Source organism: Homalodisca vitripennis, chromosome 5 (genome assembly GCF_021130785.1).
Source record: "Homalodisca vitripennis isolate AUS2020 chromosome 5, UT_GWSS_2.1, whole genome shotgun sequence".
NCBI classification, from domain to species: Eukaryota; Metazoa; Arthropoda; class Insecta; order Hemiptera; family Cicadellidae; genus Homalodisca; species Homalodisca vitripennis.
The window spans coordinates 23,342,979-23,356,027 of record NC_060211.1 but is presented as its reverse complement, the minus strand read 5'-3'; the positions used below and the strand labels follow the sequence as shown (position 1 = coordinate 23,356,027).

The window sequence follows — 13,049 nt, the reverse complement described above, 5'->3', positions numbered from 1 at the left end:
TAGACCGCTTTGTAAACAAATACAGCTGTAGCAACAAAGAGTAATATATTTTTTTGAGCATAGATGTTATTTTAAATACACTATATTACTAAAAGAAATTTGTATTTTACTAAAATACTCATAAATATGTATTAATACTCGTAAAATAAGTATTTTACGGTTTCAAATAAATATGTATTAAACGCATATACCATGGCGACGATAGTACGTCGCCCAGGGATTCTCGCATCTTCATTGGCGACGATACATCGTCACCGCGGCGATCTTCGCATATTTTCTCGGCGACGATATTTCGTCGCCTGGGGTTCAAAGGGTTAACACGAATATAAAATGTATATAATGATATATATCAAGTTTTTGTTTTCTGTTATTAATTGTAGTTTGTAAAACCGATGATAGAATGCACTAGAGTATTGATTGAACATCAGACTACAGCTGCGCTCTATTCATTGTCATCCTGTTATCAATCCGAAATTGGTTTTTGTAGCTACTGACCGCCACTTTGGACTTGTTGCTGACGTGTTTGATGAGTACGAGAAGAGTGCTAGTGCAACTCTTGAATCTGGCGTGTGAGCTTTGTTCCTGTGCGATGTTGCGACTAATAGATGTATATTTCTTTGAAATAGTGATTGTATCATTCTGTGTTTGCAGTGAATTCTTTGTAGTTTTATATGAAACTGATGATGGAAGCTTTGATTAAATTGTCAATCACATTAAAAAACATATACAAAAATCATTAAAAATCCAGTTTTATATTTTTCGTTTTACAATAAATTCAGGAACCTAAATTTAAATAGAACTTTAAAACAAACAAACAGATTTTTTTTATTGTATTAGCTAGCTAGGGGAAGGTACAGAAATTTATATTCAGCGTACTAAGAAGGGTTAAAGTTTTTTTACGTTACAGTTATATTTAAAATATTTAAAAAAAACCTACATGGATTTTATTATAAAAATATGATATTTAGTGAGTTATTACATGTAGTGACACAATTTCATAGAAAAAAACAAACATTTCAACAGATTTGTCGTGTCCATTCCAATTTGGTTGAATATGTATTATTCATAGCTATCGTGTTCCATAAATGGCTCACACTGTTCCCCACCTAATCTGAGTTTCCAGCGTAATTCTATGGCATTCCTTCAACTGGGCAACAAATTCACACATCACATTTCTTTTGCCAGTGTCTTTTAAACATTACATGACATTTTACAATTTGTTGTGATTTTCCAAGTAAAAAAATTTAAGAACCTTAAAAGTTGTTTTACAGGACTGTGTGGTTTTTAAAACATATTTACCAATATTCCGACATTGAAAAAAATGTAGAAATATGAAATGTATGTGGCTCACTGGTGCCCATGACAGTATTTCTCAACTGGCCATGGGCCACTAGTGGCTCACGATGGCCATCTGTAAAGACCACAAGGGCTATAAATGGCTCATAAGGTCATGAACATGTTCAATAACTAAAGTAAATGAAGCAATTAATTAAAATATGTACTAGTAAGTGATTTATGATAGCAAAGTTTGAACTACAAAAAAAGGTTGAACTGATTGTGTAACTTATTTAAGTTACAATTGTCACAAGTTATTGCTAAAGTAGAATTGTGTTACACAGTTTTAGGATTGTTCCATATGTCAATAACTAATTCTGTTCTACTTACTTTCCGGATCATCCATCTGCTTTATAACGCCTTTGTATTTGTGTCGTTCTTCTCGCTCTTCTTGGATTCTACAAATAGCAAAGGTATTAAATAAGGTTGTTTACATAAAAACCAAATTCAACTGAATTTTGATTAAATGCAACGCTTTCTTAGTAAATATGAATTAAGTATATTTACAATAAAGAGAATAAAGTATAGTTGAAACATGTTCTAAAATATTTACTTGGCTTAAACAAAAATGTTGTCCTTTTATAGTTTCAAACATTTAAACTATTGAAAATTAAGAGGTCAAATAAAAAAGTAATCCATATCACTACTAAGATAACAAAAAAGTAGCCCAAATATGTTCAGATTAGACGTCACTGATCACCAATTTCGCTTAACCCATAGGACGACTTACAGAATGTTATCACTCTGAAAATACATACCAGATATTCTTGATGGAAGGCTTCTGTGATACGACATAGCTTAAAGTTCTAGTTTTCTCTCACATAATGCAGCAATCTCCAATGTAGTTATTGATTTTCCAATACTTTACACAGCTTAGTATTCAAGTTTGCTTAAAGTCGGGTAAACCATTGAGTTGAATTAATTTTAAACAAAACAGGAAATCAGCTGTGTAGTTTGAGATAGTGTTCAACTGTCAGATGCAGTGATAGAGCATGAACCTTTGTTACGATCAAGCGAAATTGATAATTTTATTGTTATCTATTGGAATTGGGACAGTGAAGGAGACGTAGAATACCATATAGGCTAACACCAGAACGATGAGTCATCAATTTTCACTGACATCGCTTGTTGTTCAAAAATGCGAAGAACAATACTCAGGCAGTGTTCTATTGTTGATGACATATCAAATATCATGGAATAAATTGTAAGAGAAGAAATGGGATTTTCTCTCGACAATGTATTTGAGTGGTTAGATAAGCTTAATAAACCCCACAATTTTCTTATATATATATATTTGCAAACTCTACAAAAACGCTGAAATTAATAGGATCCAGGGGTCTAGAACAGGTTGAAAATAGCTATGCCAATGGGTTAACTCAGAGTCCCAAGTATTGATGTGTCTTTTACATCCACTCTAGTGATTTTTTTGCGAAATAATAAAGAAAAACAAGCTTTGGAAACTAAGTACAAAGAAAACTGATATTTTTCAGACCTAATTTTAAAACAAGGTTGAATCACTAAATCTGTCCACCTGTCTCACATGTGACAGTCTACTGAACGATAAAAGGGTGCAAACAAATTTGCATTGGATTTCAGGGAATCAAAGGAAGTGAGATGGCTAATGCAATGGTCACACTGGGAACTCAAGAAACCTTCATAATAATAATCAGCCAATGAAGTTAGTCACTGGCAAACAACAAAAGACAGCAAACTATGACAACAATATTCTGTTAATAAAACTCTGGCTTATAAAAAAACTGTCCTTAAAAATCCCATTTTCCTACCCTTCCTTCATACAAACAAGGCAGTGATGAATTAAGATGGCAGTTGGATTAAAATCACATGGGCACTTTAAGAAACATCTAAACACGATAGGACTGTATCTATGTGGGTAAACAGATAAACCTGTAGTACAATTCAATTCAGTCAGTGGGAGGCCTTAAAGATGAATACTTTTCAAAATTCAAGAACTCCTTTCAGCCTGTTGTTTAAGGTGAGACAAGCACTGCCTTTTACCAACCTCTTGGTTTTGAATTTAGTTCAAGGCACAGACTGATCGCCAATGCTAAATTTAACTGGTTGAGAAAATACTGATGGCTATAACTGTACACCTGTCTAGAGTCTACTAGAGTAAGCAAAATTATCATCAATGGACCCCAGGGAGTAAAGAAAATTATTCAGTTGTAATTAGTTAAAATGTATTGAAACATTATAAAAGACTGAAATAATACATTATTTGTACCTTATAGTCATTAAAACGGTAAAAAAAAAAATAATTTTGACAGAGTAAGACACTTTTTTAAATACAGAAACTTGCTACTGTAAATGATAAGACAATTGGTGAAAAAGCTTAGATTATTATTCTGTGACTAGGAGCCAGCACCATGCACTAATGATCAATGAATTGCAAGAACTGGTAAATCATCTCTAAATGAACTAACCACAAGATAATGACAGAACATGTGGTGGCAAAGCTGTGATTACATATTCTGTCACTAGGAGCCAGTACATGGCAGCAACGATTACTACAAACATTTCACAGTCAAAATTGTATGTAAGAACACCACTAGAGAACGTAAGGAGTCCTATTGTTATTTGAAGAAGCCCATGATGGATGATCAAAACGGTTTTACTTTTTTTGGGTCAAACGGCTATAATCAACTGTCAGATAATCCTCAACAGGTTATAGGTCAGATAATCCTCAACAGGTTATAGGGTCTTTTAAAGTTTTAGGTCAATATATATTGGGAACCCAACAAGCAAAGTCCATGACCATTATTTGTCTCATTCTATTTATGGATATTAGTAGTTCTATCCATCTTTTCTTAATATTGCCGCTGGCACAACGACAATATTGTCATAAGTCATCTAGCTAAATATACATTCATTCAATGATGCACAGGTACATTGTCAAAATTACTAAGAACTAGTTGAACGATAAAATAAAATTCAAGTTGATAAATAAACACGAAGCTTAATAGTAAATTATTATAATTATATTTAATATTGTTAACCAATCACAACTTTAAGTATACACTTACAGCTTTAATTCTTCTTTAAACAACTCTAAATTACTCTTCTTTTTCTCACGTTCTTTCCGCTTTCCCGGTCTATCAGGTTTACGATCACTCAACAATCTTGCATACTCTTGAGCTCTTTCTGCCGAAGTCATTTTTTCAATTGATTCTGATAAACGGGATTGCGGCTTATAGAGTTTCCCTTTTTCTTTAGTATCCTCCTCTGAAACATAAAAAAATGTAGAATCTAGAATAAATATTTGGGGATTTGGTTGAAGCAATGGTATGTATTTTAATATTGTGTAAATAATACGTTAACACATTTTAATGAACAGTTTATAGCAAGGGTCAAACAAATTTAACATGTTGTATAATGAAAATGTAAAATACACTTAATTAACCCTTCAACGTGGTTCCACGTGACATTCACGGCTGACTAACGAAGCCCGTTGCGGTGGTTTCATGTGAACGCCACGTTTTCGTACAGACCGTACGCCTAAGCGATCTAGCAGCGACAGTTAGAACTACTTCAAGCGATGTTTTATATCGTTATGAAGAGGACATTCAATTCTTGATTTTCGTATTCACAGAATATTTTTTTTTTATTCAGCTGTTCTAAACCTAAACCAAACAGCTCAGTCAGCTGTCTTGCGATATTCCAATACATCGTGTCTGTTGTTGTTTATTGCTGACCGGCTTGTGTTTACACTGTGTTTTATTAGATCTTGTATAATATTAATTGTTTTATATTAAGTTTATAGTTGGTACTGGACGTATTGGTTATTATTTTGAGCCTAAATAATACTATTACATTCTTCAGTAAATGCAAAAAATAATAATGGTAGTAATTTAGTGAATGTGTATTTGTGAGTGATGTAGGCCTAGGCCTATCTGTGAAAGTTAGTTGTTTTTATGGATAATTTGAACAAATTAGGGTAAGTGTTTTTATAATTTCTAACTTTTAGACATTTCTTTATTGTTTATAAAACATAAATATCACAATGTCAAATGGCAGTGACCAAATAGTCGACTGGCTAAATGACCAACTGTCGGACAGTGGCAGTGAGATAGACTTTAGCCCTGGTGTGAAAAATTTGGATTATACACAGTTAGATTGTATTGAAGATAATTTAAATGATGATCAAATGTTGCTGGTTGGGGAAAGTACACCAGAAAATGAAATCTTGCCACCTAGGCTAAAAATCAAAAAAGGTCCCTCAATGATTTGGGAAACCATGGAGGGTTACATTCCTGAAAGAGAAGTTTTTACTGGGCAACCAGGACCTAAATTTTTTCTAAATATTTTCTAAATATATAAGTTAAATATTTCTGTAAGACTAGAACTAATCAATGGTCTTATTGAAAAGTATGGCTCAGAATTCGAGGCCAGTCTATGGGCGCCCTTCCATTGAGCCTAAACCAAAACGCCTAGTTGAGAGGCATTTCATCGAAAATATACCACCTACAGAAAAGAAATCCAAGCCATACAGAGTTTGTGTGGTATGTTCCAAACAAGGAAAAAGGAAAGAAACAAGATTTTGGTGCCAGGCTGCAATGTGTGTGGGAACCTGCTTCAAAAACTATCACACCAAATCAAATTTTTGACTGGTAATTTTTCATCTTGATATGAATAATATTCAATATTAATTGATATTGTAACCTAAACAACTGTTTTTATTAGATGGAAGATAAATTAATAAAATAAAATTTCTTACAATATTTACAAGAGGTACATAATGTAATAATTATAACTCAATTATAGCAATCTATGATCATTAGCACATAAAACTACCGAAGCAGGCAGTTGGTGGGCTCCAGAAAATCCCCACATTGAAGGGTTACTTAAAGAAGGATTAAAAAAAAAATATTTGTGTTGTCAGGAAATATTCAGAATACTAAAACCTTAAAGTCATGGTATATTTACATTTTTTATAAAACATTTTTCTATACAGGATTTTTATTTAACTTTACTTCCTGTAGACATGGAAGACGTACAACTGTTAGATAACAGTTATAACACATTTACTAAAGTAATGAATGAGCTTTGTGAATTATTAGCTATACTCTATAAATGAATATACTTTATAATTGTTGTAATCATTATGTAACAAAAATACTGTGCGATGAAAACCAGTTCTGTGTAGCAATACATAAAATGAATATACTTTATAATCGTTGTAATCATTATGTAACAAAAATACTGTGCGATGAAAACCAGTTCTGTGTAGCAATGCATACCTGAGGGAGACTTTTCAATCTTCAAACGAATTTATTTTAATGAATTATGCTTGAATTAAATATAAATTTTGCTGTCAATGTAAGAGTTTGCTTAAAAAAAATTAATAATATTTTCTAATATTACTATTTTTGTTGGTTGCAATAAGAAACAAATTTTCATTTCAGGAATAATTAGTAATTGCGTAAGGTAATTAGGTTACAAAAAGTATCTAGCTAGCTATCACTGAATATAAACAAAGCTTATCACTTGAGGGTCTGAAATAATTTCATTTCTGTCTGTCAGTTCACATGATATTCAAGACATGAACTAATGTATAGATTGGAAATCTTACATGAATCTTCATTTCTTTATTGGCAACACTGAGTTCAATAATGGCACATGTCACTACATGGAGTTTGGTTGAGCATTAGCTAATATTGGTCTTATGGGTAACGAGAAAATAATATAATAAATAAATAAGCAAGAGTACAATCATATGATGTTTTAACATGTGACATATAAACACATGTAGCTTATTTATACAGTATAAAGAAAACTGAATGGTAAGCAAAGTTCAAAGTCCGTGAGAAAATTTAATTTTAGCAAACTCTTGCATTGTATTACCCTCTCTACCACACCACAACTTTTCTTATTTATACTGCTATGAAAACCTACCACAATAAAAAAATGTGAATGTATTATGTGCCAAAATATCTAGAAAAAGATTTTATCTATAGACTTTAATTTTTGCAAGAAACTTTATTTCTACATAGACAAGAATGTCCAGCCATAAAACTTGTCTTCAAGTGTGAAAATTTGCATGCAGCCTCAGCGATGCCTGTTATACGACACATGGTGTGACACACTCTTACCTTGCATTAAAAATATTTTCTATCAAGAAATTTAGTTTGTTTAGTATCAAGTTTTGTTTTGAAATTTATTAAAATTAAATTAAAGATGAACATCGTTTGAGTTTTGCCCACAATACTGAATTGAATTGAATATTTTAAAGTATTTGTACAACAAATATAATTGTTTTAAGGCAGCAAATAAATAATGCATCACTAGCTTGCTATAGAATTATCATGATTCATTAATGGATTATTCTTTCTATTTTTTATTTCTAAATTATTCATGTTTTAAGACTTAAGTTTTTAATTACTAGAGAGAAAACAACAGGGTTTTAAAGATTTTTCAGCCTTTAAAATAAAACAAAGGCTGTTTATTTAATTGCAATGAAATCAATCAAATTTTATAAAAAGAAAACTTAAAACATTGATCAACATTACAGACTTAGATGACATTTCAATTTTTACCTGCATCATACAATGTAGCCTATTTTATACAAATTTAAGTAGAAACAGTTTTTTATGGTACATATAAAATAAATTAAAAATTTGACTTACGCCTTTTTCCAGCATCGTACGTTCCAGCTTTTACCCACACTTTAGATGTTTTACTAGGAGCTTCTTGAAACGTTGCAACAAATTCTTCAAATGCCTAAAAATAAATTATTTATGAGTTTCTTATAAAGTTTACAATCTACAGGCTGGGCAAAAAGTTCATACCCACTGACGCAAGCGTTTTCCAGCACATCATAAGTTTTGTGAAGAAGTATCAAGTGGTAGTTGGGAGTAATTTGTGAAGAAGTATCAAATGGTAGTTGGGAGTAATTTGTGAATAAGTATCAAGTGGTAGTCGGGAGTAATTTGTGAATAAGTATCAAGTGGTAGTCGGGAGTAATTTGTGAATAAGTATCAAGTGGTAGTCGGGAGTAATTTGTGAATAAGTATCAAGTGGTAGTTGGGAGTAATTTGTGAATAAGTATCAAGTGGTAGTTGAAAGTAATTTGTGAATAAGTATCAAGTGGTAGTTGGGAGTAATTTGTGAATAAGTATCAAGTGGTAGTTGAAAGTAATTTGTGAATAAGTATCAAGTGGTAGTTGGGAGTAATTTGTGAATAAGTACCAAGTGGTAGTTGGGAGTAATTTGTGAATAAGTATCAAGTGGTAGTTGAAAGTAATTTGTGAATAAGTATCAAGTGGTAGTTGGGAGTAATTTGTGAGTAAGTATCAAGTGGTAGTTGGGAGTAATTTGTGAATAAGTATCAAGTTGTAGTTGGAAGTAATTTGTGAATAAGTATCAAGTGGTAGTAGGAAGTAATTTGTGAACAAGTAGCAAGTTGTAGTTGGAAGTAATTTGTGAATAAGTATCAAGTGGTAGTTGGAAGTAATTTGTGAATAAGTATCAAGTGGTAGTTGGGAGTAATTTGTGAGTAAGTATTAAGTGGTAGTTGGGAGTAATATTGATAGAAGGAAGGAATGTTAAGAGCAAGAGAGATGGAGAGGGGTTTACATTTACAGTCAAGGTCAAGCTACATAGTCTGCCAGTCTTAAAGTGAACAATGGTGGATACAATTTTGTGTTCACTATTGAGGAGTCTGGTGGCTTGTGTTTGGGTTCATAATCATAGAAGTGGAAAAACTATGGATGAATTTATGAATGACTTTGTTGTGCATTTTGAGAAACTGTCATTGAAACCTACGACTTTATTAACAAAGCTTTTGTAACAAGCATTCTTGATGCGACACGTAGTGGGAGGCCAAGCACTCGTGTCGAGACTTGTGCTGCTGTAGAATTGTCAATTCAGCAATCTCAAATGAAATCAACACGTAAACGTTAGGCTGAGTTAAACATTCCAAGGTCGACAATGAGAGATCACATTCGAAATCACTCAAAAATAAAATTTTACCATCCAGTGTACAGTCACTGAATTAAGTGAATCTGAGAATGCAGAACAAATGATTGTTAGAGCCAGATAATCAATAAAAACCGTTACTTTCCAACAGGACTGCATTTTCCATTGACAGTTCGAGGTTGCCTTAAAAAGAAGTTTTTCTAAACCGCTGGGTTGGTTCAGGATTGGATAATGCCCCTGCCCTTGCCCTGTCCTCCAAGACTCACCACACCGGACAATGCACTCTGGGGTGTTATTAAAGACTAGGTGCGGAAACATCAATACACCACGAATGATCAACTGAAGTAAGCAATTCTGGCTTCTTTTACAACAATCAACCAGATTTGCTTAAGTGACGAAAAAATAAACATGGTGCCAAATAAATCTGTGCGTTGAGTATGATGGGATGCACAAATAAGCTTTGGATGCCTTATCTTGTAAGTTGAAATAACAATATTATTTGAATACCAAGCAAAGATTTTTATTTAACACCGGCAACTGTTTTACGTTTAACCCTTTGCGTGCCACGGCGACGATACATCGTCGCCAAAAACCCTTGCGAAAAGTGCCACGGCGACGATCTATCGTCGCCGACTTACTGTGCGAAAAGTGCCAGGCGACGATCCGTCGTCGCCGTCTGTTATCGTAATTTTTAACGCTTTATTTTTCATGAATTCTTTTCACGACCAATATTGTTTTATTTGTTAACTATCCTGCAATAGATAAATAATAGTTCACATAATACTTTATATTAGTGAAGATAAAAAAACACAGAATAATAGAAGCAACAACAGCTGGCGGTGATCAACCGGGCGCGTAACATCGTTGGCGCGTAAACAACTCGCTACGTATAGTATGCGTAATATCTAAAATAATACGTTCGGTCACATGGTTGTGTATACATCGTTTTGAGGTTAGGATCTCTAAAATGATTTTGTTAAATTGATATCTCCCGTGCGTGCGTGCGCGTGCGCACGCGAGCGTGTGTGTGTGTGTGTGTGTGTACATATTTTTTGGGAAAATATGAAGACCATATATTAGATATACTTTAGAACCAAAGGATAAATGTAAGTAATGCATTAATTATTTTTGTTTTCGTGTTGTGTTACCGGTACTGAAAAATGATTTTTTCATTATGTACATAATTTCAAGCATTGTTATGTAACTATAGTAATTATATAAAAAAGTCAACCATTATTTTTTTTCACATTAACAATGTTATAAAGAATATTAAAAAAATTCTTCCCATAGTAAAATTGTTTCTTATTAATTTGTCAAAAAAAATAAAAACTAAAAAATAAAAATTGCTTTATACATTTTTTGGTTTTGACATGCCAAAACTAATATTATTTTATGTTGTTTCATTTGTTTTGTAACATTTTATTGTAATACAATTTTTTACAAACATTTTGATACCTCTTTCATAAAAATAGTATGAAAAATAAAAAAAATATATTCTTTTTCCGGAAGCCCGGTAATACTTCTTATTATTCCCTGGCATTTTTCGCATATGACTTGCAATATAGTTGCTAGTGCATTTCTTTTGTACTAAATTTTTTGCCTTGTGGCATTCAAAGGGTTAACAAGCAGTGGGTATCAACTTTATGCCCACCCTGTATAAAGACCTATAAGTTAATATTTTGAAGAACAAAAACTGTACATTTATCTTAACATAAGAAGAAATAATGTTGTTCGTTTTCTTGTATGTAGGCTATTGTATACATTTAAAACTAACACAATAACATTTTACTATGTTTAACATTTTTGGAGATTGAAATAAATGAACTGAAATGAAATGATTAGAACAGGTGTTAACTAGAAACAGAATTACCTTTTCTGAGCTTTTAATAAAGACAAATAATTTAGAATTTGTGTTCTACATTTATTGCCTTTTGAACAACTTTACGTAAAACCTGTTATATCCGGCCCTTTGGGGCATGAAACTCTGCAAGCAAAGAATTGCCCATATAGCATTCCTCCTTATCTCATTTTTAGCTCAATCGCTTTATCTCCTTTGTTAGCTGGCAGGTGAAGACAGGAGGTGGAGATTGGAATGGGGCTTTGTTTCCCTTACGATGATATCATCAGTGCTAGTTTTAAAAATAATGACCGTGGCGTAACTGAAGTGCTCTCCTGTCATTACTGAATGCCTCTTTATGGCAAAGTAAACTGGTATTTATACCATTTTGAACTGTATACTCTATACACATATGCAACTACAAAACCAAAAATATCCAATGGATTAGTATAGTTTTAAAAGGGTACTTTCTGATTAAACGGAGGCCACCTATTCAAAGCACGCTGCTGCTATTGTGGTTAGGCGATTTAGAAACCTAAATCACCTAACCTAATCTAACATAACCTAACCATTAGTATTTATTGTGTAGCTGCCCACCCAAAGTTGCTTAATTATCGGTGGCCTCCGTTTAATCAGAAAGTAACTTAAAAAGTATCAAATATAACTTATATTTGATGTGCCTTAAGTATATAAACAGTTCCGGCACAGTTAGCATGGTAATCATTTTCAAAAATTTGCCAACATAGTGCCTTCAAGAAGTAAGCAGCAAAATCGATGATTGATTTGTTTTGAATAACTTACGTTTCTTAATGTCACAATTCCATATCTGGCCGACTTGTTACCACATTGGACAAGAAATGAAATGTTTACTGCATATCGATAATTTAAATATATCTAAGAGCTGATTAAGCATACAATTCAAACACAGGTCCTTGTGCACAAAAGCTTTAAAATATTGTTTATAAATCAGATAAACAAATATGATTTAGGCCCACTGGTTGAGTATTGATCAAACAGTATTTTATGTTTAACATACTCAAGTTTAAAGAAACGTTATCAAATGATTTTCAATCAAAATGACTGTACAAATGTAATTGTTAATAGTGAATAACTAACCTGAGCAGCCGCTTCTTCTTGCTCTTTTTTCCTTTGCTCCTCCATTTCCTTCTTTGACATGCTGCGTTTCCCCATAGTTCCGACTGAAAACGCTTTGAGCTTCTGCTCTGCAATTTGCTAAAAACAGATAAACAAACGTTTTAAACTATACAAAATTAAAACATTCAAAAAATCAAGTCAATTCAATATACTGGTGTTAGCTTTACTTAATTCAGGGAATCAGTAACCGAGATCAAGTTTTATCAGGCTGTAGGCTACTTTTTAACAAAGCCACTAAGGGCCGCCTCTTAAGTTACAATGTCCAAAGGGGGGTGGGGAGGGGGTTTGACTCCGTGTTATGTAAGTATTAAACCTCCAGAATTAATTAATCGAATTCGTTCACTAAATTTGCCTAGAACGATTTTTTTAATAGAAAGATTTTAAAGTTAGATTATATTTACCCCACACCTAAAAGAAAATGAATCCTTTGATAATATTAAATTTTGCGAAACATTGTCTCTTATAAATTCAAGTAGCAGGTTGTAACAAAATAATGACTCAGAGGTCCATCATTTTAGGAGACAGAAAGTAAGGCTGTATGGCTAATGACATGTACAGATATAGACCTGTGATGACTGCTGCGACAAGCAAGCACACGCTGAATCCAAATCATATGTCAGTACGTGTGCATTACACTTGAGTGTATGGGATAACTATACGGACCAAAATACCGTGACCGAAATAAACCATTCTGCCAAGCCAAACTTGACATGACTATATGAACATTTGCACCGAATTTTGGCATGTCAAATTATGCAAATGTTTGTTATGCAGATGGAACACTCATCCA

At 32.8% G+C, this 13,049-nt stretch overlaps 1 protein-coding gene across 2 annotated transcripts in view; it reads right to left on the bottom strand.

Annotated features, from left to right (window-relative positions):
• The window catches only part of LOC124361844 (U2 snRNP-associated SURP motif-containing protein), a 62,823-nt gene that overhangs the window by 44,728 nt on the left and 5,046 nt on the right, over nucleotides 1–13,049 (bottom strand). For both annotated transcript variants that reach the window (XM_046815865.1, XM_046815866.1), the window contains exons 2-5: nucleotides 12,221–12,337; nucleotides 7,977–8,070; nucleotides 4,377–4,575; nucleotides 1,666–1,733 (exon numbers count right to left, since the gene is read on the bottom strand). In XM_046815865.1, the coding sequence (XP_046671821.1) occupies nucleotides 1,666–1,733; nucleotides 4,377–4,575; nucleotides 7,977–8,070; nucleotides 12,221–12,337 (478 nt within the window). The remainder of the gene's footprint in view (nucleotides 1–1,665; nucleotides 1,734–4,376; nucleotides 4,576–7,976; nucleotides 8,071–12,220; nucleotides 12,338–13,049) is intronic.